Source organism: Tamandua tetradactyla, chromosome 16 (assembly GCF_023851605.1).
Source record: "Tamandua tetradactyla isolate mTamTet1 chromosome 16, mTamTet1.pri, whole genome shotgun sequence".
Lineage (NCBI taxonomy): Eukaryota > Metazoa > Chordata > Mammalia > Pilosa > Myrmecophagidae > Tamandua > Tamandua tetradactyla.
In genome coordinates this window covers 17,407,842-17,432,386 of record NC_135342.1, presented here as the reverse complement: position 1 = coordinate 17,432,386, position 24,545 = coordinate 17,407,842, and the positions used below count along the sequence as shown (strand labels likewise).

Genomic DNA, 24,545 nt, shown 5'->3' with positions numbered 1-24,545 from the left:
CTCTGCATTTCAGAACATATCTGGTCCAGGGACCATCTAGAGTTTGTAGGTTTCCGGAAAATTACCCCAGTGCATGGAACCTTTGTAGAATCTTACATATTGTCTGAGGTGTTCTTTAGGATTGGCTGGAATGGTTTTGGTTGGGTTTGGCAAACTATGAGAGGTAGAAATGTCTAATTGAAGCCTGCATAAGAGTGACCTCCAGAATAGCCTCTCGACTTTTTGAACTCTCTCAGCTGCTGACACCTAGTTTGTTACACTTCCTGTAGTTTTTTTTTTTTCCGCATATATTTAAGATGTCGGACGTAAAGTTTTTGTCCCGTTGAGTCAATGTCTGGGCTTTCTCAGGGACCGTTTCTTTTCATTGCTCTTCTCCCTGTGTATTGACCATAGTTTCTTGTTTCTTTACATGTCTCAGAATTTTTTGTTTCAAAGTGGACATTCAAAAATAATGCAAAGTTGATCTCTACAAATCAGTTTCTCCCCTCTCCCTAGGGTTTGTAGTTTTGTTACTTCTTTGTAGTAATTGATGCTTGTTTGCTTAGTGACTTCTGAAAGATTTTTGCAAACTTGTATTCTTTGTTGTTTGTGGCCAGTGAAGTCTTGCAGAGTGGTAAGCTGATGAGTGGCTTGGGATTCCCTTCAGCACCGGGTCTGGAGGCAGTGAGTCTCCAGTCTTTGCCAGAGGCTCTGAGTGCTGGTTCCTGCCTCCCATGCTCGCTAGGCTAAGGTTGGCAGGTCTCCTTTCACCTTCACTTCCTGCTTGTGTAAAGGCCCCAGGTCAGCCATGGGTGGGAGCTTAGGACCTTTCCAGGTCTTCCCTGAGCATATGCACAGCTCTCGGAATGTCTCCAGCCCTAACATGTCTGTGGCCTTCCAGACTCCCAGCAATATGGGGGTCTTTTCAAAACCCTGTGAATAGCTCAGTCCTCAGATTTTACCTTTAAGCTTTTTTCAGTCTCTTATTCAGCACCTCTGGCAGCCATGAAGTCACATATTTGTCTGTAATGTTTTTCAATTAATCTTCCCCAAGAAAAAGTCTTCTCATGATAAGTAAGTTTGGAATCAGGTCAAAGGCAGGCAACTTTGTGACTGGGGGCTTCAGGGAGCCACCGGACAGGCCAGCGGTCGGCAGGCACCCCGACCCCAGGTGCTCCATCCAGGAGCTGGTTTTCGCCTCACTCATAGGCTGGCACCTTTCACAGTGGCTGCGGCAGAGCAGGAGTGTGGGCTGGGGCAGGGGCGAGGGCAAGGGTGAGCTAAAAGCTTGCTGTTCTTACTGAGGATCAGTAATTTCTCTTGAATAAAAGCTCTCTGGTTTGCAGCAGGCCTTTGACTATCAATTTCCAGAGTTGTGAAAACATTGATTCTCACGCTTTCCTCCAGTTCCTCATTGCTTTTATGGAGGAGAGACTTTTTGCTGGACCATTTTTGCTGATTTCTGATTCATATATATTTGGTGCTCTCTTCTGTATGCCTGTTTTATCCTACACATGTGCATATTAAATAAGGATCTGTGGTAAGGGAGGCTGAAGGATGCCTGCAGTGCACGAGGCACTGTGGGGTGTGGACCTGAAGGGACCAGCGGTTCAGCCTTGTGACCCTGTGGCTCTGTGTCTCCAGGTGGCTGTGCATGATGGAGGCCGTGGAGACCCTCCAGCGGAGGCCTGAAGGCCCCGGCAGCTTGGGAGGGCGCCCTGCAGAAGCCCCGAGTGTCCCCGAGGGCCAAGCCATTGCCCCAAAACTCCGGGTAAAGCCTGGTGGTGAGACCTCCTTGTCCATCGGCCTTCAGGTGGCAGCCCCGTTCATGTGTGCCGACTTGGGGCTTCCTATGGCTGGGGTGCTCCTGGACTGCCTCCAGGTAAGGGGACTGGATGGGGAGGAGGTGGACACTGTCTAGTGCCTGCAGAGTATGCACCTTGGGGGTGGCCTGGGACCTCTTCTCCCAGCTACCATTTGTTTAATATTAGGTAGGATTCTTTTAGTTTCTAGTGACAGAGACCCATCTCAATCCACGTTAAGCTTACAAAGACAGTTTATTAGTTCATATGATTGGGATGTCTTAAGGAGTTGGACTTCAGGCATTGCTTGATCCAGATGCTTAAATGGTCTCTGGATGCTGGCCCTCCCTCTCCCAAGTCTGTTTCATTTTCAGGCAGCACTGTTCTATCTAACACCATAAGTACATGGAATCATGAATAGCTCATGAGATCTTGTTGGTTTGTCCAGGTTGGTGTGATGTCCTGATACATCCCAGAGTGATTTGGGCAGTGAAAAAAGATGTATTTGCAAAGTCCCCTTGGGAGACTGGGGAGAAAGAAGGAAATATTCAACCTCCCCATTTGGAGAATTTCTGGTATTCTCGCAAGCAGCGGGGGCAACCAGTTCAATCGGCTGAGCCCTTGCTTTTGAATTCCTATAAAAGAGAATCTCAGCTTATAATTATGCCTAAGACTCACCCCCAGAGAACCTCTTGTTGCTCAGCTGTGGCCTCTCTCTCTAAACCAACTCGGCAGGTGAACTCACTGCCCTCCCCCCTACTTGGAGACATGTAGGGACTCCCAGGGGTGTAAACCTCCCTGGCAGCCTGAGACACGACTCCCAGGATGAGCCAGGCCCCAGCATCATGGGATTGAGAAAGCCTTGGCAAAAAGGGGAAAGACAGAAATGAGACAAAATAAAGTTTCAGGGGCTGAGAGATTGCAAGCAGAGTTGAGACGTTACTCAGGAGGTTATTCTTATGTATTATGCATATGTCCCTTTTCAGCTTATGGTGTGTGGGAGTTGCAGGAGCAAAGTACCTGAGACTGTAAAGCTGTGCTCCAGTAGCCTTGATTCTTGAAGATGATTTTATAACCGTGTAGCTTTCACAGTGTGACTGTGTGATTGTGAAAACCTTGTGTCTGAAGTTTCTTTTATCCAGTATTTGGACAGAGGAGTAAGAATAGGGCCAAAAAATATATAAATAAATAATAAGGAAGGGGGATGTAGGGTAAAAAAAATTGGGTGGATTGCTGTACTAGTGGTCAGTGAGAGGGAGGGGCAAGGGCTCTGCCACTTTCTAACTGTAAGGCTGGGGGTCTAAATGTTTTTAAATCAACATCTGAAGATCATGAGTTTTCACCTAAGAAATTCAATTTCTGTTTTCTCCTGCAATGCTGGAACCGCACTACCCTTGAGGTCCTGCTCAGCAGGAACTGCCCTTTAGGTGGGTGTCTTCTCTCCATTTGCCACAGCCTCGGCCACTCCCTCTTGTTCACACGACCCCACGCCCCTAGTGGGCCGCCCAGCTGCTGTCCCAGGTGTCGGGTGTCCTCCCCTAAGCCCAGGGTGCCAGTTCTTAGAGTCACAGCCTCCCATGACCCCCATGCCAGCTCTGCTCTGGTTTCCACTGGGACCTTGTCAGACCCCAGGATTATTGCGTGTCAGGTTGTAACCCTAGTATCCACTGTGACTGACCTGTCCTCATGTTTGCACTACAACCGCCAAGTCTCTCCCTTCTCCCAGTGACCAGGCCCTCCAGGCTCATGTCCCGGCAGGTCTTCTCCTGCTACTTCAGGAGTTCGGGAAGCTCCCATCTCAGAGAGTACCTCCCCATCGCTTTGTCACCTCTCGCTCCAGCCACTCTACTGCCCTCATCCCTTCTCGTCCCGTCCCTGAGGTCTTTTCTCAGCACCAGCGAGTGTCCATTCTATCAGACTTCCTCTCCTAAAATGAGTTACACATCACACATGTACATACAAATTAAATACACGCTCAGCTACAGACAGTCATACAGACTGATAGATCATGTTGAGACGCTGTATCACGTAAAGGTGAGGAGCCAGATGGTGGAGCCATATCCTGTATATCTTGGAGATTTTCTTTATAAGTACATTAAGGGCTTCCTTTTTAAAATTATAGTTGCTCAGTATTCCATATACAGATGGACCAATATTTACTTAACCATTCCTTTCTGATACACTTTCAAGTTTATTTCTGACAAATGCTGCAGTGAATAATTATGACACGTTGTTTTGCACACATCTGAGCAGGCCATGGGTGAATGTTGCGAGTAGAATCTTGCGCATTTGTGACTTTGATGACAGACATTCTCACGTGGCCCCCAGGGGTTGGACCCCCCAGCACCAGAGGCCAGTACCTGCTCCCCAGCACTCCAGCACAGTTCACTTGCACCTTTTTGGTCTTCAACAGCCGCTCTGTGGGATTGGCATTTCATGGTGAGAGCTTCTGTGCTGTGTAACAGATTATCCCAAGGCCTCACAGCGTGAAGCTGTGCACGCTTCTCCTCTTGGGTCCCTGCGGGCCAGGAACCTGTGCACAGCTGGGTGTTCTGCTCAAGGGTATCTTCCGACGTGGCAGCCGAGGCACTGCCCGGGCTGTTGTCTTCCAAGCTCACCACAAGGCTGGTGGCAGGATTTGACTCACCACAGGTTGTTGAACTCAGGGTGCCAGCTCCTCCACCAGCAATTGCCCAGAGGCCCCCAGCGGTTTTCTCCCAGGTGGAGAGCTCCAAAACCCAGCTTGCTCCTTCAAAGGGTGCACTTTGCTGCAAAGTTACAGAAACCACGATCTTTTGTAACCTAATCACAGAAATAACATCTCATCCCTTTGCTTCTGTGGGTGAGAAGCAAGTCATGGGTTCATGCCTCACTCAAGGGACAGAGGCCAAGAGCCTGGAGAACAGGGGCAAGAGGCCATTGGGTGCATGTTAGAAGGTTGCGTGCCACGGTCACTGTCAGGTAATTTGCATTCCTTATTATGAGTGAGTGAAGTTGAGTATCTCTTGACATTTCTGTTTATATTGTTGCCCATGTTTTTATGGAGTGGTTCTTATTGATAGGAACTTTTTATATATGAGGCATGGCTGTTGGCAGGGGGTGGGTTGGTAGGTAACAGGGGCAAAGGCAGCAGCCCTGAGCTGGAGGAGAGAATGATCCGGGAGAGACCTGCGGATAGACAGACCAGGTGCAGTTGAGGCAGTGGTGGTGGCAGTGGGGTGTTGGTGAGGCTTAGGTTTCCGGTAGGTCATTCACTGGAGCAGGAAGCTTGGGGAAAGTGGTTTTGGAAGAAATGATCATGGAATACTAGTTGAGTTTGAGGAACTTATCCTTCTTCAGGAAGGGATTGGATGGATAGTCTGAACATTCAGGGAAGATCAATTGGGAGTTGGTATAAGGTGGGGATGAGTTTGCCTAAATGTTCCAGTGATTGCTTTGTACCAAAATGTAGTGGGTAATACTCAGTTTGATCACAACTCTGCAATTTGGGTAGGGTTCAGCAAGGACGGCTGTGTCTGCTCTATGCAGCATCATCAGCTGCACTGACTACTGGGGGCTGTGCCCAGAGGTGGCTCATCTACCCGCAAGGTCGGTGGGCTGCTGTGGAGCTACTGGCTGGGACACCTGCTCTGCATGTGACTGCTTGGCCTTCCCTACAGCATGGAGGCTGGGTGTCAAAATAGAGGAAGTGGACACTGCCTGTTTCTTAAGCTCTGGGCCAAGAAACTGACCAGCAAAGAGTCTCTTTCACTGTGGTCAAATAAGTTGCACATTAATGGGGAAGGGACAAAACCTCCACCTCTCAATGTGAAGTGTGCTGGCGATTCTTAGAGCACATGGTGCCCGACTCTGTGAAGGAGGTTAGAGATGTTTGTTGGTTGAAGGAGTAGATGGCTGGTGGAAAAGGTGTGGTGAGAGGTTTTGAGGGAACAGGTATTGGAGAAGTGTGTCTGGAGGTTATGAGGAGGGGGCTACACTTGCAGGAATCAGCTGTGTCAAGACTGTGGCTCTGAATGCCATGCGGGGGTGTTTAGACTTGGGCATTGGAGAGATTGGCCATTAGGGGTGAGGGCTGGCCCGGGTCAAGCCTCAGTGGTGGCTTCAGCTTGCTGCAGCCTGCCCTCAGGTCTGGACCTCCTATCCCTGCTGCTGTGGAATGGACAAGGACACCAGTGGTCGCTGAGAGCCACTGTGTGCCCTGGCCAGTGGCTGCCTACAGGTCCAGCTGTTGTAGAGGAGGAAAGTGAGGGTCGCTGTGGAAGTGCTCTGCCAAGTGTTATGCCTCTAGGCTCCTGAAACCTCAAGTCCACTGACTGCAGATTGGGCTTCCTTCCTGGAAACTTGACCTTGAGGGAACAAACTCCTTGTGGGGCTGTGCTGGAACCCTGGCTTGAGAAGACAGGACCTTGCTGGCTGGTGTCTTCCCAGACCCTTTTCTGCCAAGAGTAGAGGCAGCTTAGGACACACATGCAGAGGTGGGCAGCTGGGGCACATGCACAGAGGCCGGCCACTGGGGCACAAGCACAGAGATGAGCAGCTGGGGCACATGCACAGAGGCAGGCAGCTGGGGCACATGGCAGAGGCGGGCATTTGGGGCACACATGCAGAGGCAGGCAGCTGGGGCACATGGCAGAGGTGGGCAATTGGGGCACATGTGCAGAGTCAGGCAGCTGGGGCACATGGCAGAGGCAGGCAGCTGGGGCACACGCACAGAGGTGGGCAGCTGGGGCACACATGCAGAGGTGGGCAGCTGGGGCACACACACAGAGGTGGGAAACTGGGGCACACGTGCAGAGGTGGGCAGCTGGGGCACAGGCACAGAGGCGGGCAGCTGGGGCACACACACAGAGGTGGGAAACTGGGGCACACGTGCAGAGGTGGGCAGCTGGGGCACATGGCAGAGGCCGGCAGCTGGGGCACACGGCAGAGGCCAGCAGTTGGGGCATGTGCACAGAGGTGGGCAGCCTTTTGCAGCCTCTGCGGGGGATGCTTGTCAAGGCCTTATGTGGGCATCCTCTCGTGTCCAGCCAGAGCCAGCACAGCTCGGTGTCAAGGTCGGGGCCAAGGAACAGTGAGCCTCCCTAGATTGCACTGGCCAAGGTGCTCCTGCCCACATACCGGCCACTGTCCGCAGGGAGTCCCTGGCGGTTACTGGCAGCTGCCTCTGGAAGGAGACTTAAGTCACACAGGACTTTATTTACCCCTCACCCTCTCTGGCTCATGAGAGAGGCAGGCACCTGCTGGCTGGGAATCCCCTGCTTCTTTGGAAACGTGTCCTTGTGGGCAAGGAGGAAAGGGGATGGACATGCGTCTGTTCCCAGCAGTGTGGCGCTGGTCTGAGGATGGTGGCCACCCAGCTGAACCTGGAATTCCGCTTCCACGGCAGGAAGCTCAGAGGCTTCAGCTGTGCGTTCACCTGGGCCCCCGACGGGCTCTTCCCCGAGTCGGGTCTCACCATTACGTGCCAGGTCCTGGGGCCCGTCCTCCTGTCCGGCTTCGGCGTGTTGGCTGCCGGCTTGGTGATGGACACAGTCCAGGTGCGTACCAGGGTTTGCAGGGTTTGTCTTGGGGCCTGGTGGGTGGGGTGGCTGTGGGACCCCAGATGGGATGGGAGGGGCCTCTCAAGTGAGCCCAGCTCCCTGGTGCCCGGTCGCTCCCAGGTTTAGCTGGACCGGCAGACATGTCCACAGGGCACCTAAACCTGGAGGTCCAAATGTTTTCCTTCTAATGAGCTTGGCTAATCAGGCAGGAGCTAGAAGGTTCCAGTCCTGGGTTCTGTACCCACCAGCTGTGTGAACCATTCCCTCACTTGCTGCCTCAGTTTCCTCATCTGGGAAAGAGGCATCACGAAAGCACCCAGCTCTCAGGTGGCTGTGGGGACCCAACACCAAGGCAGGTGAGGGTGGGCTCACGGGGGGCCCTCTGGGGTTGCACATTCTGTTTTCTCCAGGCAGAGCTATTGTGCACCCTGTCCAGTCCCTGGGCTGGGGGCTCAGGCCAGTGAGCAGATGTGGGGGCTGTGTCTGCAGGGAGCGGTCCCAGGGAGTGGCTGCAGGGGGCAGGTGAGGGGCATAGCCCCACAGCTGCATCTCTCATCCAAGCACTGGGAGGTTGCCGAGAGTGAGAGATGCTGGTCTGGTGTCTGCCCACTTCAGTGTCCACTGCAGCTAGCAGATTCTTCTAGAAAAACTGAAAAACAAGGGCATCAGTGAAGGAGGCGGAATGCCATCATTTTGCAGCTGTAGAGAACTGGTCCCAGTGTTTTGGTGTGTATCAGTCAGGATTATTTTCTCTGGGTAAATGTATATAGAGCTCAGACTACATGAGGCTGCCTTTCCATCTGCCCTTCCAGACAGTGCTCACCTTTCATGTTTGTAAGGACACATGGCGTCTGTTTAATGGCTGTGTGGCGTCTCCTCGGGTGTCTGTTTCAGGCTTGGGAAGGGGCTCAGTTCCCGCCGTGGCCAGCTGGCCCTTTGGTTCCTCAGTGTGCCTGCTGGCCACCTCTGCTTGCACACTCCAGCGCACGGGACACTCACCACTTCTCTGCACTGGAGCAGCCCATCTCATGCTTGTCCCTGCAGCTTCTGGTAAGTCAGTGCTTCTTTAGACCTGTGACCCGGGTGCCCACCTGTCCTGCTTGGCATCTTCACACTGGGGTCCACCCCAGTACTTTGTCCTCTCTTCCCTGGTGTCATCTTGTGGATTCTGGGGAAAGAGGCTGTGGTTCTGAGTTTTCTCACTCTGGCCTCTCCCCTGGCTGCGTTCTCTGGTACGGGGCTCGGAGCCCCATATGTCCGTCTGCCCCAGTCCACGCACAGCCCTTGGAAACTGTGGGACACACGCTTCTCCCTAGTGTGCCATGGCTGGAGCTGAAAGTGGCCTTGGTGTGGCTGTAGGGGGCAGGGCGGTCCTAGGGCTGTGGGAACTGTGCAGCCTGGACAGGGCAGTGCTGGGAGGCTGGGCAGGCACAGTGCAGTTTTTCTCCACACGGCCACTGAAGGTGCCCCTGGGAGGCACCAGAGTGTGCATGGTGCAGCCTTGCACTTCTCAGGGGGGTGGGCTGGGGTGACGGTGGGAGGGGTGACAGCGGGCGGGGTGACAGTGGGCTGGGGTGCAGGCAGGGCTGCAGGTGGGGTGACAGTGGGCTAGGGTGCAGGTGGAGCTGCAGGTGGGGTTACGGTGGACTGGGGTGCAGGGGGGCTGGGGTACAGGCGGGGCTGCAGGTGGGGTGATGGTGGACTGGGGTGCAGGTGGGTTGGGGTGCAGGTGGGGCTGCAGGTGGGGTGACAGTGGATTGGGGTGCAGGGGGGCTGCAGGCAGTGTGATGATGGGTGGGGGTGCAGGTGGGGCTGCAGACAGGGTGACGGTGGGCTGGGGTGCAAGCGGGGCTGCTGCAGGTGGGGTGATGGTGGGCTGGGGTGAAGGTAGGCTGGGGTGCAGGCAGGGCTGCAGGTGGGGTGATGGTGGGCTGGGGTGAAGGTAGGCTGGGGTGCAGGCAGGGCAGCAGGCCTGGTGCCTCAGGGACCTGGTGAGCTGGGACTCTGATAAGGGTGCCCAGGACAGAATCCATGGCAGGAGCTGAGGCCACAGCTCCCACAGCACCTGTGCTGAGGCAACCCACTGAGTCACCCCTGCAGGGAGAGGGGCCTGGTACAGATGCCAGACAGTGCCCTGCGGCTTTGTTTTTTCCACACAGTTTTAGTCACACACCATGGAATCCACCATGGCTCTCAGTGAAGTCACAGAGCTGTGATTGCTGCTACAATCAATTTTAAAACATTTCTGCAGCTCTGAAAAGAAAAACCCTGTGCCCCTTCTACCCAGCTGTTCTTCACACTTAGCTCCAATGTGGCACCTTTGTCAGTGCTGGTGGAAGGACATTAGGTCTTACTGTTAACCCTAGTCCATAGTTTGCCTTAGCCGCATTTCCCCCATATACCACCTTATTATCAACACCTTGTATTAGGGCCATGTATTTGTTCTAGCTCAGGGAAAGACATTCTTGTGTTTGTATGATAACCACCTTCGCTGTCCACTGAGGGATCCTGTATTACAGAGCCCCACATTTCATCCTCTAGCTTCCCTTCCAGGGACACACACGCCCCCTAAACTTCCCCTTTAAATCACTATCACACACACGATTCACTGCTGATACACACATGATAATTAACGTGTTATCACCTCTATCCATTTCCAGACATTGACAATCAACCTTATTTTAAAGTTCTGCACAAATTAAGTACCAGTCACCCATCCTCTCTCTTCCTCTACCTTTTGGTAACCCATGTTCCAGTTAATAACTCCATGAATTAGCCCATTGTACTTAGTCATAATGCTGAGATCAAAGGTTATTTGTCCTTCTGCATCTGGCCTATTTCACCCAACATAATGTCTTCAGATTCATCCATGTCGTATGCATCAGGACATTCCTTCTCACGCTGAGTAATAGTCCATCATGTGCACACATTATAGTTTGCTCATCCATTCATCAGTTGATGGACATTTGGGTTGCTTCCATCTTTGGACATTTGTACATAATGCCACTGTGAGCGTCAGTGTGCAAATGTCTGTTTGCATTCCTGCTTTCAGTTCTTCTGAGTATTTACCTAGTTAGTAGTGGGCTTGCCAGATCATATGGTAATTCTGTACTTAGCTTTCTGAGGGAATGCCAAACTGTCTTCCACAGTGGCTGTGCCATTTTACACTCCCACCAGCAGTGAACAAGTGTTTCTATTTCTCCACATCATTTCCTACACTTGTAGTTTTCTTTCTTTCTTTCTTTCTTTTTATTACTGGCCATTTCTAGTTGGTATGAAATATCTCATGATTTTGTTTGCATTTTCCTAATAGCTAATGAAGTTGAGCATTTTTTTCATGTGCTTTTTTTTTAGCCATTTATGTTTCTTTTTAGGAATAAAAAGAATATTCATGTCTGTATTAGTTAAGGTTCTCTAGAGAAACAGAATCAACAAGAAACACTCGCAAATATAAAATGTATAAAAGTATCTCACGTAATCATGGGAATGTAGAGTCCAAAATCTGCAGGGCAGACTGTTAAGCCAACGATTCTGATGGAGGGTTTGGACGAACTCCACAGGAGAGGCTCACTGGCCAAAGCAGGAAGAGAGCCTGTCTCTTCTGAATCCTCCTTAAAAGGCTTCCAGTGATTAGATTAAGCATCACTCCTTGCAAAGACACTCCCCTTGGCTGATTACAAATGGAATCAGCTGTGGATGCAGCTGACGTGATCTTGATTTAATTCTATGAAATGTCCTCATCGCAGCAGACAGGCCAGCACTTGCCCAACCAGACAAACAGGTACCACCTCCTGACCTGACAGTCCACCCCTTGTCAACTTGGCAGCTATACATATCACCTTAATCTATACCTAATTTCTAAATAAAGAACAATAAAACACATATTTTTCTTTCACCTAACAATACTCAACTGTCCTGCATATAACTGGAAACACATTAAATCTCTCCAGAATAGGGTGTAAGTCCTTGGGTAATATTCATTCTTAAACCTGATATCTTACAACTTAAATAGTATAACATGAACAAAAACAGCATTACAGTCCTCATTTCTGTAACTGATTACATGGTCGAAGTTCATATTTATCACTACCTTCTTCCACTACCCATTCCATGTTCCCTTCACCCTCAGCAAGCACTTCAGCTGCCCGTGGTTCTTTGCCTGCTGGGGTGACCCAAACCTTCATTCCTGAAGTTTCAGAGCCATTGGTAGTGAATGGCTTCCTGGATTGGGTTGTTGCAGTTTTCCATCGATTTTAATCACAGAGCATGGTAGTACTAAAAGACACCCTAGGGGATATCCTATATTCCAAGAAAACTCTTCTTTACCTTCATTGTGTAGTTGCAGTCCTATTTCCCCCTGATAGGGTCAATCACCCCCACCCAGTAATGTAATCCCTTTCTTGGCTTGTTGATCCAGGCAAATGAGTAACCCAAAGCGACAAAGTGACAGTCTTAGATTCCAGTTCAATGGAATCATTGTTGTTTCTCCTGGTGGAAGCACTCCCCCTTTTGGAATTAAAACCTATAGACCAGCAGAGCTTAGGGTCGCAGGGACAGGAAGCAAAAATTTTCCTAGTGGATCACTAGGGGTAATAGCAAGTGGTACCACTCCCATTTCCACCCCTTGGTTTCTGGACCCGTGAATCCTGGCTATGGGAGAAACAGCACCATACAGCCGATGCTGATTCAGAGCATACATAGCTTTCTGGAGAACATTACCCCAGCCCTTCAAGGTATTGCCACCTAGTTGGCACTGTAACTGAGTTTTCAAAAGACTATTCTACTGTTCTATCAATCCAGCAGCTTCTAAATGATGGGGAACATGGTAAGACCAGAAGATTCCATGAGCATGTGTCCATTCCTGCACTTCATTTGCTATGAAGTGTGTTCCTTGATTAGGAGCAATGCTGTGTGGAATACCATGACATTGAATAAGGCCGTGGGAACGCAGAGTCCAGAATCCACAGGGCAGGCTGTGAAGCCGATGATTCCCATGGAGGGTCTGGATGAACTCCACAGGAGAGGCTTGCCAGCCACAACAAGAAACAAACCTGTCTCTTCTGAATCCTTCTTAAAAGGCTTCCAGTGATTAGATTAAGCATCACTCATTGCAGAAGACACTCTTCTTGGCTGATTACAAATGGAATCAGCTGTGGATGCAGCTGATGTGATCATGATTTAATTCTATGAAATGTCCTCATTGCAACAGACAAGCCAGCACTTGCCCAAACAGACAAACAGGTACCACCACCTGGCCAAGTTGACATATGCACCTGACCATGACAATGTGTTTTACCCATTTTTTAATTGGGTTGTTGTTGTTTTATTGTTGAGTTGTAGAATTGCTCTATATATTCAGAATATTAAACCCTTTTCAGATATTTGGTTTCCAAATATTTTCTCCTATTGAGTAGGCTGTCTTTTCACCTTCTTGACAAGATCTTTTGAAGCACAATTTTGAGGAGATTCCATTTATCTTTTTTCTTTTGTTGCTTGTGCTTTGAGTATAAGGCATAATAAACCACATCTACCAAAAGATCTTGAAGATACTTTTCTACATTTTCTTCTAGGAGTTTTATGGTTCTGGTTCTTATAGTTACATTTTTTATCTATTCGAGTTAGATTTTATATAAGGTATGAGACACAGGTCCTCTTTCATTCTTTTGGATATGGATATTCAGTTCTTCTAGCACCATTTGTTAAAGAGACATTCTGTACCCCTTGAGTGGATTTGGAAGTCTTCTCAAGAATCAGTTGGCCAGGGTGGTGTGATGGTGGCTCAGCAGGCAGAGTTCTCACCTGCCATGCCAGAGACCTGGGTTTGATTCCCAGTGCCTGCCCATGCAAAAGAAAAATCAGTTGGCCATAGTCATGAGGGCCTATTTCTGAGCTGTTCCGTTGGTCTGCATGTCTATTTTTATGCAAGTACCATGTTATTTTGACCACTTTAGCTTTGTAATATGCTTTAAAGTCACGAAATGTCAGTCCTCCAACTTTACTCTTCCACTTCAAGATGTTTTTCGCTATTTGGAGCTCCTTACCCTTCTGAATAAAATTGATAATTGGTTTGTCCATTTCTGCAGTTCAGCTGTTGGAATTTTGATTGGGATTGCAATGAATCTGTAAATAGATTTGGGTAGAATTGACATCTTAATGACATTTATAGCCTTCCAATCCATGAATACAGAATGTTGTTTCATAAAAACAGATCTTCTTTGATTTCTTTTAGCAATGTTTTGTAGTTTCCTGTCTCAGATCCTTCACATCCTTGGTTAACTTTATTCCTAGATATTTGATTCTATTTCCTGCTATTGTAAATGGAAATTTTTCTTGATGTCCTCCTGAGATTGATCTTTACTAGTGTGTGTGAAGACTACTGATTTTTGCATGTTGATTTTGTATGACTCTACTTTGCTGAACTTGTTTATTAGCTCTAGTAGTGTTTTTGTAGATTTTGGGGGGACTTTTTAAGTATAGGATCATATTGTCTGAAATAGTGAAGGTTTTACTTCTTCCTTTCTGATTTGGGTGTCTTTTATTTCTTTTTCTTTCCTAAGTGCTCTAGCTAGAACTTCTAGCATGAGGTTGAGTAACAGTGGTGGCTTGTTCACAATCTTTGAGGAAAAGCTTTCACTCTTTCACCATTGAGTTTGATGTTAGCTGTGGGTGTTTCATATAGGCCCTTTATCATGTTGAAGAAGTTCCCTTCTATTTATGTCTTTCAAAGTATTTTTATCAAGAAAGGATTCTGAATTTTGTTAAATGCCTTTTCTGCATTGATCGAGATATCATGTGTTTTTTTTCCCTTCAATTTGTTAATGTATTATACTAATTGATTTCCTTGCATGGAATGACCCTTGCATTACTGGAATAACCTCACTTGGTCACATTGTATAATTCTTTTAATGTGCTGCTGGATTCAATTTGAAAGTATTTTGATGAGGATTTTTGTATCTGTACTCAGTAGAGAGATTGGTCTGTAATTTTATTTTCTTGTTGTACCCTCATCTGCCTTTGGTATTAGGGTGATGTGGGATTCACAGAATGAGTTAGTTAGCATTTTCTCCACCTCAATTTTTTGGAAGGCTTTGAACAGGATTGGTATTAATTCTACCTGGAATAATTGGTAAAATTCCCCCATGAAGCCATCTGGTCCTGGGCTCCACTTTGTTGGGAGGTTTTTGTTGACTAATTCAGTCTCTTTATGTTGGATTAGTTTGTTAAGATCTTCTATTTTTTTCCAAGTCAGTGTAGATTGTTTGTATTTCTCTAGGAATTTGTCCATTTCATCCAAATTGTCTAATTTGTTGGTATACAGTTATTCATAGCATCCTCTTTTGATCATTTTAGTTATATGGGGTCAGTGGTAATGACCCCCTCTCATTTCTGATTTTATTTATTTGCATCTTCTCTTTTTCTTTTCTTTGTTATTCTAGCTGAGAGTTTGTCAATTTTATTGATCTTCTCAGTAGCCAACTTTTTGTTTTATTGATTATTATTTTTTTTGTTCTCAATTTCAATTATTTCTCCTCTAATATTTGTTATTTCTTTCCTTTTGCTCGTTTTGAGATTAGTTTGTTTTTTTCCTGTAGTTTCTATAAGTGTTCGGTTAAGTCTTTGATTGTAGCTCTTTTTTTCTTTTTTTTTTTTTTTGTATCGGCAGGCACCAGGAATTGATCCTGGGTCTCTGGCATGGCAGGCGAGAATTCTGCCACTGAGCCACCATCCCACTGCCCAGCTCTTTCTTTTTTGTGTGGGCATTTAGGGCTATAAATTTCCCTCTCGGTACTGTCTTCACCGCAACTCATAATTTTGGTATGTTGTGTTTCATTTTCATTTGTCTCAAGATATTTACTGAATTTTCTTACAGTTTCTTCTTTGGCCCACACATTGTTTGAGAGCGTGCTGTTCAAGTTTCATATATTTGTGAGTTTTCCTGTTCTCTGCCTGTTGTTGATTTCCGGTTACATTCCATAATGGTTGGAGAAGATGTTTTGTATAGTTCCAATCTTTGTAATTTATTGAAATTTACTTCGTCACCCAACATGTGGTCTATCCTGAAGAATGATTCATGTGCACTTAAGAAGAATGTATAACCTGCTGTTTTGAGGTGCAGTGTTCTGTATATGTTTGTTAGGTCCAGTTTATTTATCATGTTATTCAAGTTCTCTGTTTCCTTAGTGATAGACTAGGAGACCAATAAGGAAGTTTCCAACTATTATTGTAGATATATTCTATTACTCCCTTCAGTTTTGCCAGTGTTTGCCTCTTGTACCCCACAGTATTGAACAAGATTAATGGACATGGCTTTTCTGGTGTGCACAACACTTTCAAACGAGCATAACACCCATATTTAATTACTACTCTAAATTAAGATATTCATAATTTTCCAGTTTCAGTTTGAACATTTAACTTGTAGTGATATTATTTGTGTTCTCACACCGGATCTTCTAATTAGTTGCACAGCCTAGACAGTCCCCTTTTAGATTCCTCCTGTCACCCAGACCAAACAGGAATAATAGCTTTTTAAGCTACTGTATAGGTAAGCAGATGTAAAGTTTGTATGAAGACATTTTGCTAATGCCACTGAACAAATATAAGGTAAAATACATTGTTTTAGCATATTACCTATTTTCTAATATTTAACATGTTTATAATTTAACCAAAATAAAGATTGCATACTTCAGAAGTCCAAAATTCAGTAGTTATACAAGGTGAATTAAAGTATTAAAGCTAGTTATAGTAATAAATCATTCACCCATGTTGTAATGTAATTTCATTAAGAAGTAATAATTATAAAAATGGGTAAACTCTCATGACACTGTTCCTAGTTATTCTAGCTCAAGACTTCTTGCCCATATGAATGGACTGTGTGGCTCCAGCTGCTTCATCAGGTGTTTGAACAGCCCTGTTGCCCCTAGATTGTGTCAGGCAGAGTGGACAACATCTGCCAGTCCCCGTGACAGACCAGGTGACTGCCCCTCGCTTCTCAGGTATGTGAATGACAGGTGGAGCAGCTGCTCCCTCACATGCCTCAAAACCCTCAAATCTAAATGATTTTCAGCGGCAGCATCTAGCAGGCAGTCACCAAATTTTCCCTATTGTTAGTATTTCACCATCACAGTTTGTAAGTGGATGGATATTTTATCTTCTGACATGCCCAGTGGCCAGCTTGTCCCCACACTCCCGCCTGGCCTCCGAGTCCCCTCAAGCCCCCAGGCCCCAGTCAAGGTCTGGAGAGCAGCAGCCCCTGGTGGGCAGTGTCCTCCCGAGCCTCGAGACGTGGTGTAGGTGCTGGAGGTACCAGAAGAGTGGGCTGTAGGTCAGCGGCTGCAGGAGATGATGAGGGCCAGTGAAGTGGGGGAGGGGGGCTGCCCATGCAGGTGTGGGGTGCTGAGGGTGGGGGGACTGCCCATGCAGGTGTGGGGGCCAAGGGTGGGGGGGTGCCCGTGAAGGTGTGGGGTGCCGAAGGTAGGGGGAAGTGGGCTGCCCATGCAGTTGTGGGGGCCTGAGGGTGGAGGAGAGGGAGGGTCCCATGCAGTTGTGGGGGGCCAAGGGCCAGGGTGAGCCTACTCAGGTGCCAGTACCTGGTGCCAGGTGTGGCCTGGGGCTGGGTGTGGGCAGCTGTCACAGACATGTCCCGTCGTCTTCCTGATGCCCTCTCTCTCTTCAACTGTCACCTTAAATCAACTTAGCAGGTTTGTCTGGACATCTTTGATTCACTGCTCCATGTTCTGTGTCTCCTCTGACTTTAATTTGTTCCCTGGACTGGGCCACATCTTCTGTTTCTTAGTGTGGCTTGTGTTTTTTGCTGGTCTGGGGATCTCATTATCCTGATGGTTTTACTGCATGTTGGTTTCTCTCTTGTCTAGGATTTTGTTCTGGCAAGTTTGTGTTAAGGCTCTTTGTGGTTTCTTGCTCACCATTTCCAGCCAAAGCGGGTACCTGTACAGTGGGTGCAGACCAGGTCCGCAGGCCTGAGAGAGAAGGTCGGGACAGTCACCAGAAAGCCTTTGTTTCTCCTTGTTTCCCAGGGCCGCTTTTCTGGCCTGCCCAGCAGGCGATGCTTCTGGCAGCCTGTCCCCTCCAGCCCTGCTGTGGCTGACTTGGGCCCTTTTGGAAGCCCAGAATATTTCAGAACATCAGTTTCTGGTTTCTTTGTACCCAAGGGTTATCTCTAGCATGCTGTATTTTACTGTAAGCTGTGAGGAGAAACCTGGCTGCACTTTCCATATTTAATTTGGAAATCTCTTCTGCTGAATATCCAAGTTCATGGTTTTTAAAATCTGCCTTCCAGCCAAAGCCACTTCTCAATTTTGCCAAATTATCTGTGATTTTAAAACAAGGATTGCCTTCTGTCCAGTTTGCAATAACACACACTTCATTTCTGTCTAGTGCTGGCCAGAGGCAACCCTAGAATCCACATTTCTACATTCTACATTCTACAGTCTCTTCAAAGCGTTCTAAGCCTTCTCTGTCAAGCTCCTCACAAGTCCTCCAAAGTCTTCCCCTCATCCATTTCAAACGCTGTTCCAACATTTTTGGTATTTGCAAACCACAGCAGCAGCACCCCACTCCTCTGGTTACCAAAATCTATTCTAGTTTGAAGCTGCTGGGATGCAATATACCGGAATAGAATGACTTTAAAAAGGGGGGAACTTAATAAATTGCTAGTTTATAGTTCTAAGGCTGAAAAATTGTCCCAATTAAAACAAGTCTATAGAAATGTCCAATCTAAGGCATCCAGGGAAAGATACCTTGGTTCAGGAAGGCTGACGATGATCAGTGTTTCTCTCTCTCTCAGCTGGAAAGGCACACGGTGAAGATGGAGCATCTGCTAATTTTCTCTCCAGGCCTCTTGCATCATGAAGCTCCCCAGGAGGCATTTTCCTTCTTCATCTCCAAAGGTCACTGGCTGGTGGACTCTGTGGTTCTCTTGTCCTTCTGTTGTGGTTCTGCAGCTCTCTCCTTGTTCTCAAAAGTAGCTGTATCCAGAAATGTCTCCTCTTTTATAGGATTCCAGTAAACTAATCAAGACCCACATTGAATGGGTGGAGACACATCTCCATCTAATCAAGTTTAATACCCACAATTGATTGAGTCACATCTCCGTGGAGATAACCTAACCAAGTTTCCAACTTACAGTACTAAGTAGGGATTGTAAGAAACTGTTGTTTCCACAAGATTGATTAGGATTAAAACTTGGCTTTTCTAGGGTGCATAAATCCTTTCAAACCAGCACAACTTTCAATCTGTTTTTATCCTTAGGACTTAAGTGAGTTTTCTATAAACAGCATATAGATTTGTCCTATTTTTTAATCCACTCTGCCAATCTCATCTTTTGATTGGAGAGTTTAATTCATTAGCATTTAATGTTATTACTTTAAAGGCAGTACTTTCTTCTAGCATTTTGTCTTTTGGATTTTATGTGTCAAAAAAATATACCTAATTTTTTTTCTTGTTTTACCTTTAGATAGTCTTCATTTCTACACTCATCTCCAGACCTCTCTTTCCTGTCTTTTCCTATCTGCCTGTAGTACCTTCTTTAGTATTTCTTGTAGAACCAGTGTCTTAGTCACAAAGTCTCTCAATGACTTCTGAAAATATTTTAATCAGCCCCCTCATTTTTGAAGGACAGTTTTGCTGGATATAGAATTCTTGGTTGGTATTTTCTCTTTCACAATCTTAAATATATCATACCACTGCCTTCTTGCCTCCATGGTTTCTGCTGAGAAATCCACACATAGTCTTATTGGGCTTCCCTTGTAAGTATTGCTTTTCTCTTGCTGCTTTCAAAATTCTCTCTTCATCATTTGACAATCTCATTAGTAAGTATCTTGGAATAGGTCTGTTTGGACCTGTTCTGTCTGGAGTATGCTGCATTTCTTGAATCTGTAATTTTATGTCTTTCATAAGAGATGGGAAATTTTCAGTGATTATTTCCTCTATGAGTCTTTCTGCTCCTTTTTCCTTCTCTTCTTTTGGGACACCCATAATGCATGTATTCCTGTGCTTCCTATTATCATTAAATTCCCTGAGACCCTGCTTATATTTTCCATATATTTTCTTTTGTGTGTCAGATTTCAGGTGTCCAGTCCTCTGGTTCACTAATCTTTTCTTCTGCCTCTTCAAATCTGTTGTTGTAGGTTTCCTTTTTTTTTTTTTATCTCTTCTATTGTCCTTTCATTCTTATAAGTTCTGTGATTTGTTTTTTCAAGTTTCCAAGTTCTTCTTTATGTTCACCCAACGTTGTCTTTATATCCTTCATCTCTTTTGCCATATCTTCCCTCAGTTCTTTGAATTGATTTTTGATGAGATTTTATGTTTGTTCGAACATCCTGAATTAGTTGTTTCAACTCCTGTATCTCATTTGAAGTGTTGGTTTATTTCTTTGACTGGGCCTTATCTTCGATTTTTCTAGTATGACTCATTATTTTCTGCTGGCATCTGGGCATTTGATTACCTTAATTAGTTTATTCTAGAGGTTGTTTTCAGTCTTTTACCTGGGATTTTCTTGCTGGATGGCTTTGTTCTCTGTCTGTTCTTTGACATTCACTTCAACTTTTTCTAGACTTCTCTCATAGGTTCTGTTTAACTGATTTGAATTTTTCAGTTCTTGTTTTTCTGTTTCTTGCCCTGCCTATATGGAGCCTTTTCTCTTTTGAGGTGGGTCTCCTCAGATATTAGAGACCCCAGTCAGATTTTCCCAGACCAGACTGGACCATGCTCAGGAGGAGAGAGTAGTTAGCATCAGGTTTCCCTGAGGGGGAGACCCAGTAGGTTGACAGACTTTCCTTTGAAGCCTCTCTATGCTTTTCCAATCCTGCCCAGTATGTGACACTTGTCTGCCTGGAGCTTCCCAGCAGGGTAAAGTGATGTGGTCCCTTTAACTTCAGCAGACTCTCCCTGCTGGGGTGTAGTTGAAACAGAGGCTGGGGTAGTAGGTGGGCTTATGTTGCTTCTATTTTCCAGCTCCGGGGGCCTGAATTCCCTTTTCTTGGAAAAGATGCACCCTTTAGGGAATTAACCCCATTCACCTGCCTAGTTACTTTGCCTGGGGCAGTGCTGGAGCCTCAGAGTGCTGGCAGGCCTATCTAAGGATCTAATGAGATGTTAAGAAGTTAAAGAAAAGAAGCCTTGTCAAAGCTTTGCCAATCAAGAGCTTGAGCTTGAACATGGTTCTCTGTATCTCCAGGCCCCTTTTTCTTGGGGTCCAGCCCTTTTCCACTATTTTGTGTGGTCTAACTGAAAAAGCCTCTGTGTTTTTTTTGTCAGCCCTGTCCTGTCTCTGTCAGGGCAAAAACTCCTGGTTCCTTTAGTGCCTATCCTAGGTTTAATTTATCTGTGCTGCGGGCCTGTTTTAGTCATCAGAATGTGTTACTTAATTCCACAATTGGAGCTTGGTTGAGCTGAGCTCCTGCTGCTAGTAAAGCCTGTTTCCTTTCCCCTGGGAAACCAGACTGCTATGTCTATGGGGGTGGGGGCACCTGCCTCCACAGCTTGGGGGACTCACAGTTCTGGGTGAGGTCTCAGCTGATCCAGCTTGTCCAGACGGGTGTACCCTGTGTGTCCGGTCCCTGATGTCCCCTCAGCAGTTGTTTTATGTCATTCCTGGCTATTTACTAGCTGCTCTGGAGGGTGAACTAAATGCCACACCTCACTGTTGAAGGTCTGTTTCTGAATTCTCAGTTCAATTCCAGTGTGCTGTATGCCTCTCCTTGTGCCAGTATGCACTATTTGAGCACTGTAGCTTTAGTTTTAAAATCAGAAATTCTGGATCCTTCGACTTCATTCTTTTTTTAAGATAGTTTTTCTATTTGACATCCCTTACTCTCTCATTTAAATCTGATGATTGGTTTTTCCATTTTGTCAAAGAAGGCTGTTGGAATTTTTACTGGGATTGTGTTAAGTTTGTAAATTGTTTTGGGTAGAATTGTTATTTTAGCAATATCTAGTCCTGCAATCCATGAGCTTGGAATGTCCTTCCATTTCTTTAGGTCCTCTCTGATTTGCTTTAGCACTTTTTTTGTAGTTTTCTGTGTATAAGTCTCATATATGCTTGGTTAAATTTATTCCTAAATATTTGATTTTTTAGTTGCTATTGTAAATGAAATTTTTTTTCTTGATTTCTTCTTCTGATTGTTCATCACTGTTACACAGAAACACTACAGATTTTTGTATACTCTGTTTAGGACCTTTAATTTTAGAACAAATGCAAGGGTAAGGATTAAGGGATTATTGTTTTTGTTGTTATTCTTTGTTTTTAAGCAAGGAGTTATTTGTTTCATTGAAGTACGTAGCATATACATGGAGAAAATTGCACAGCTCATATATGTACAGTTTGATGAAGTAACACTGTGTGACCCCCACCCAGATCAGGGACATTTTCAGCACCCAGCAGGGTACTCCATGCGATCCCACTTTCTGTCACTATTATAGCTTTTTAACTATAGAGCAATTTTGACGGTTCTTGATGTTACTGTGAATATTCTCGTGTGTGTTTCTTGGGGATATGAGTAGCATGCACACCCAGAAGTGTGCTTAGCAGTGAAAGGCCATCAATGTCTGAGTGACGTGGTAACAGAGCTCAACCCCGGAGCAGGGTCAAGGTCAGCAGGTAGGTGAGGCTTGACGCAGCAAGGGCGGTCTGGGGAGCTGGGCCATCATTCAGGCCCACCCATCCCCAAGTGCAAGAAACATTTTTGGTTGGTTTCCTCCTTTCCAGTGGCTGCCATGGGCATCTTTAAGGTGTAACTGGAAAGGGTGATGGCAGTGTGGAAAGTGGGAAATAAAGTGGAAATATTTCCTGGGTGGGATCTAAAACACTTATGATGGCTTGGATGTAAGCCAAAAAGAGACTGTGGATTCGCCCATCTTGCTTGTGGGGAGCAAGGAGGGGCTAAGTCCTGGCTAGCAGAGTAGGAGGGCTCTGTGAACACAGTAGGCAGGGCAAGAGAAGATGGGCATCTGCCAGGAGGAGAGGTTTGTGTGTGGTACCCGTGGACTCGGGAGGCACCTGTGGGATATCCAGCATTCCATCAGGAGTTGGACAATTAGCTCTAAATCCTAGATGACAGGGTCATCAGTATAGGACAGGCTGTTACCATTCAGAGGGCTTTTAGCTATAAATACCAGAAAGTGAGCTCAAAGTAACTTAAAAAAACAAGGACACTTATTATCTGTATAAATAACTCCAGAGATTGCAGTTTTAGGACTGGTTAATCATTGCATTAACATTGTTATGCAGGACCTGGGTTCTTCCCATTTTTCCACTCTACCATTCTATGTTTATTTACTTTGTCCCAGCATAGCCCCCCTCTTGTTGCATGGTGCCTGGTTGATGCGCCCAAACATGGCTTCTCAGAACTCACTGGTCAGAATTGTATGGCAGCCCCACATCTAAAACAACCGCCAGCGAGGAGGATGGGGCCACCGTGAGTCAGGACTCACCTCCCACCTCTCTTCCCTCTAGGCTCTTGAAAGATGTGGGTGTGTGTTGGGAAGGTTAGGCCCAGTGTGCAGTGGAAGGTAACTGAAACCTTGGGAGGGAGAGGGTATGGAGAGATAAGCAAACTGCAGGAGCAGTCCTAAGGAAAGTCAGTATTCAAAGGCCGCGGAAGATTAAGGGCCCACCCGGAGGCAAAGAGGCAAAAGTTAGAGAGGTTGGTAGAGGCCTAGGGAGAGTGGACACTTCCCATATGGGAAGCCAGACCAGAGGGAGCTGAGAGCTGTGCGTCACACACAGTGAGTGCTAGGTGAGTGTTAAGAGGAAAGAAATGTCATGTCATAGCGAACAACAGAATGAAGTTAAAAGAGACTGTGGATTGGCCCATCTGGAGGCCACTGCTTCCTTTATGTTGTGGAATGTCATTCAGGGGCATCGGGAGTGGACACCAGCTGGCACAGCACTGAGTTGTGATTGGGCGGGTATGGTAAACCATTCAGAATTTCATGGTGCTGGGCAAGCACAAGAGGAAAAGCTTTGGTGGCAGATGAGAGTAAGAGAGCTTATTTTTGTTTTTGGATCTCATGTGTAGGCAAAGAGAGGAAGCAAGCATGAATAAGCTGGTTTGCAGAGGAGGTGGGAGACAGGTATGACCTACCTTTTAAATTGGTAACTAATTCATGGTTCTATAAAACACATTGTGCAGACCAAATAAAGAATATTCACAGGCTGGACCCAATCAATAGACCTCTGACCTAGCCCAGACCTCCCTTATCCAGAGAAAGAAGGGGGCTGGCTCAAGACTGCTAACACTGATTCATTAGATAGTGTTAAGAAAATTTCACAGCTTCGTCATTATTTCATTTTCAGTTTAAAGCAATTTAAGAAACAACTTAGTCTTTCATTTTAAAGGGACTAAGAAGTGACTTGCTGAAGTTCCTAGAGCTATGCCAATATGTGATTTGGATTTATCTTCTTCTTTCCCTGCCAGCACTGGCCTGTGTTTGTGGAGGTGAAAGATCTTCTAACACTGCTGCCTCCCCGGTGGGGCTGAAGGGGAACCCGGAAATGACGCTGGCGTCTCACCTCTCCACTGTGTAAGTCTGCCTGGACATTGGGCCACCCAGCAGCCTGGAGGTGGGTGGGTTCTTACTGCCAGCCTCCCCTCAATGGCTTGTAGGTGGGTGGGTCATATTCTCAGAAAGCAGCTCTCAGGATGAGGCGGTAGGACCACAGCAGGTGTGGTTGGATGTTGTCACCTCCTGATGCCCTCAGGCCGCCTCCTGCTTTTCAGCTGTTGAACTGGACAGAGGAGGGGACACATGCAGTCCTTTTTTTTAACTTCATGTCACACATCAGCATGCATTTTGAATGGACTGAAATAAATTAAACTAAAGCATGATAGCAGAAAAGGTATTTTTACAATCTCTTAATAGAAAGTACTTTAAAAAATTATTAGGGAATTTGTGGATTTATGGAACAATCATACATAAAATACAGGATTTCCATATACCATCCTATTATTAACACCTTGCATTGATGTGGAACATTTGCTTCAACTAATTTTATAATTGTGCTATTAACTATAGTCTGTGGTTTAATGTAGGGGTCACCGTTTGTATAGTGTAGTTCCATGGATTTTAAGAAAATTTTATTCTATTATCATATATACAATCTAACATTTCTCCTTTTACCTTTTGTTAGTTCAGATACATATTTCAGTGCTGTTATTTGCATTGACAGTGTTATGCTACCATCACTGCCATCCACTTCCAGCAT

The 24,545-nt window shown here is 46.2% G+C and overlaps 1 protein-coding gene across 3 annotated transcripts in view; it reads left to right on the top strand.

The window, feature by feature from the left end:
* The first annotated feature begins 1,307 nt into the window (after positions 1 to 1,307).
* The window catches only part of LOC143658984 (solute carrier family 41 member 3-like), a 47,719-nt gene continuing 24,481 nt past the window's right edge, over positions 1,308 to 24,545 (top strand). The window contains exons 1-4 of one of the 3 annotated variants that reach the window (XM_077131463.1): positions 1,313 to 1,861; positions 7,168 to 7,318; positions 8,216 to 8,371; positions 23,758 to 23,863. In XM_077131463.1, coding sequence (XP_076987578.1) covers positions 1,634 to 1,861; positions 7,168 to 7,318; positions 8,216 to 8,371; positions 23,758 to 23,863 — 641 coding nt within the window. In that variant the 5' untranslated portion in view covers positions 1,313 to 1,633. Of the gene's footprint in view, positions 1,862 to 7,167; positions 7,319 to 8,215; positions 8,372 to 23,757; positions 23,864 to 24,545 lie in introns of all 3 variants that reach the window. The other 2 variants (XM_077131461.1, XM_077131462.1) reach the window with 2 other exon arrangements.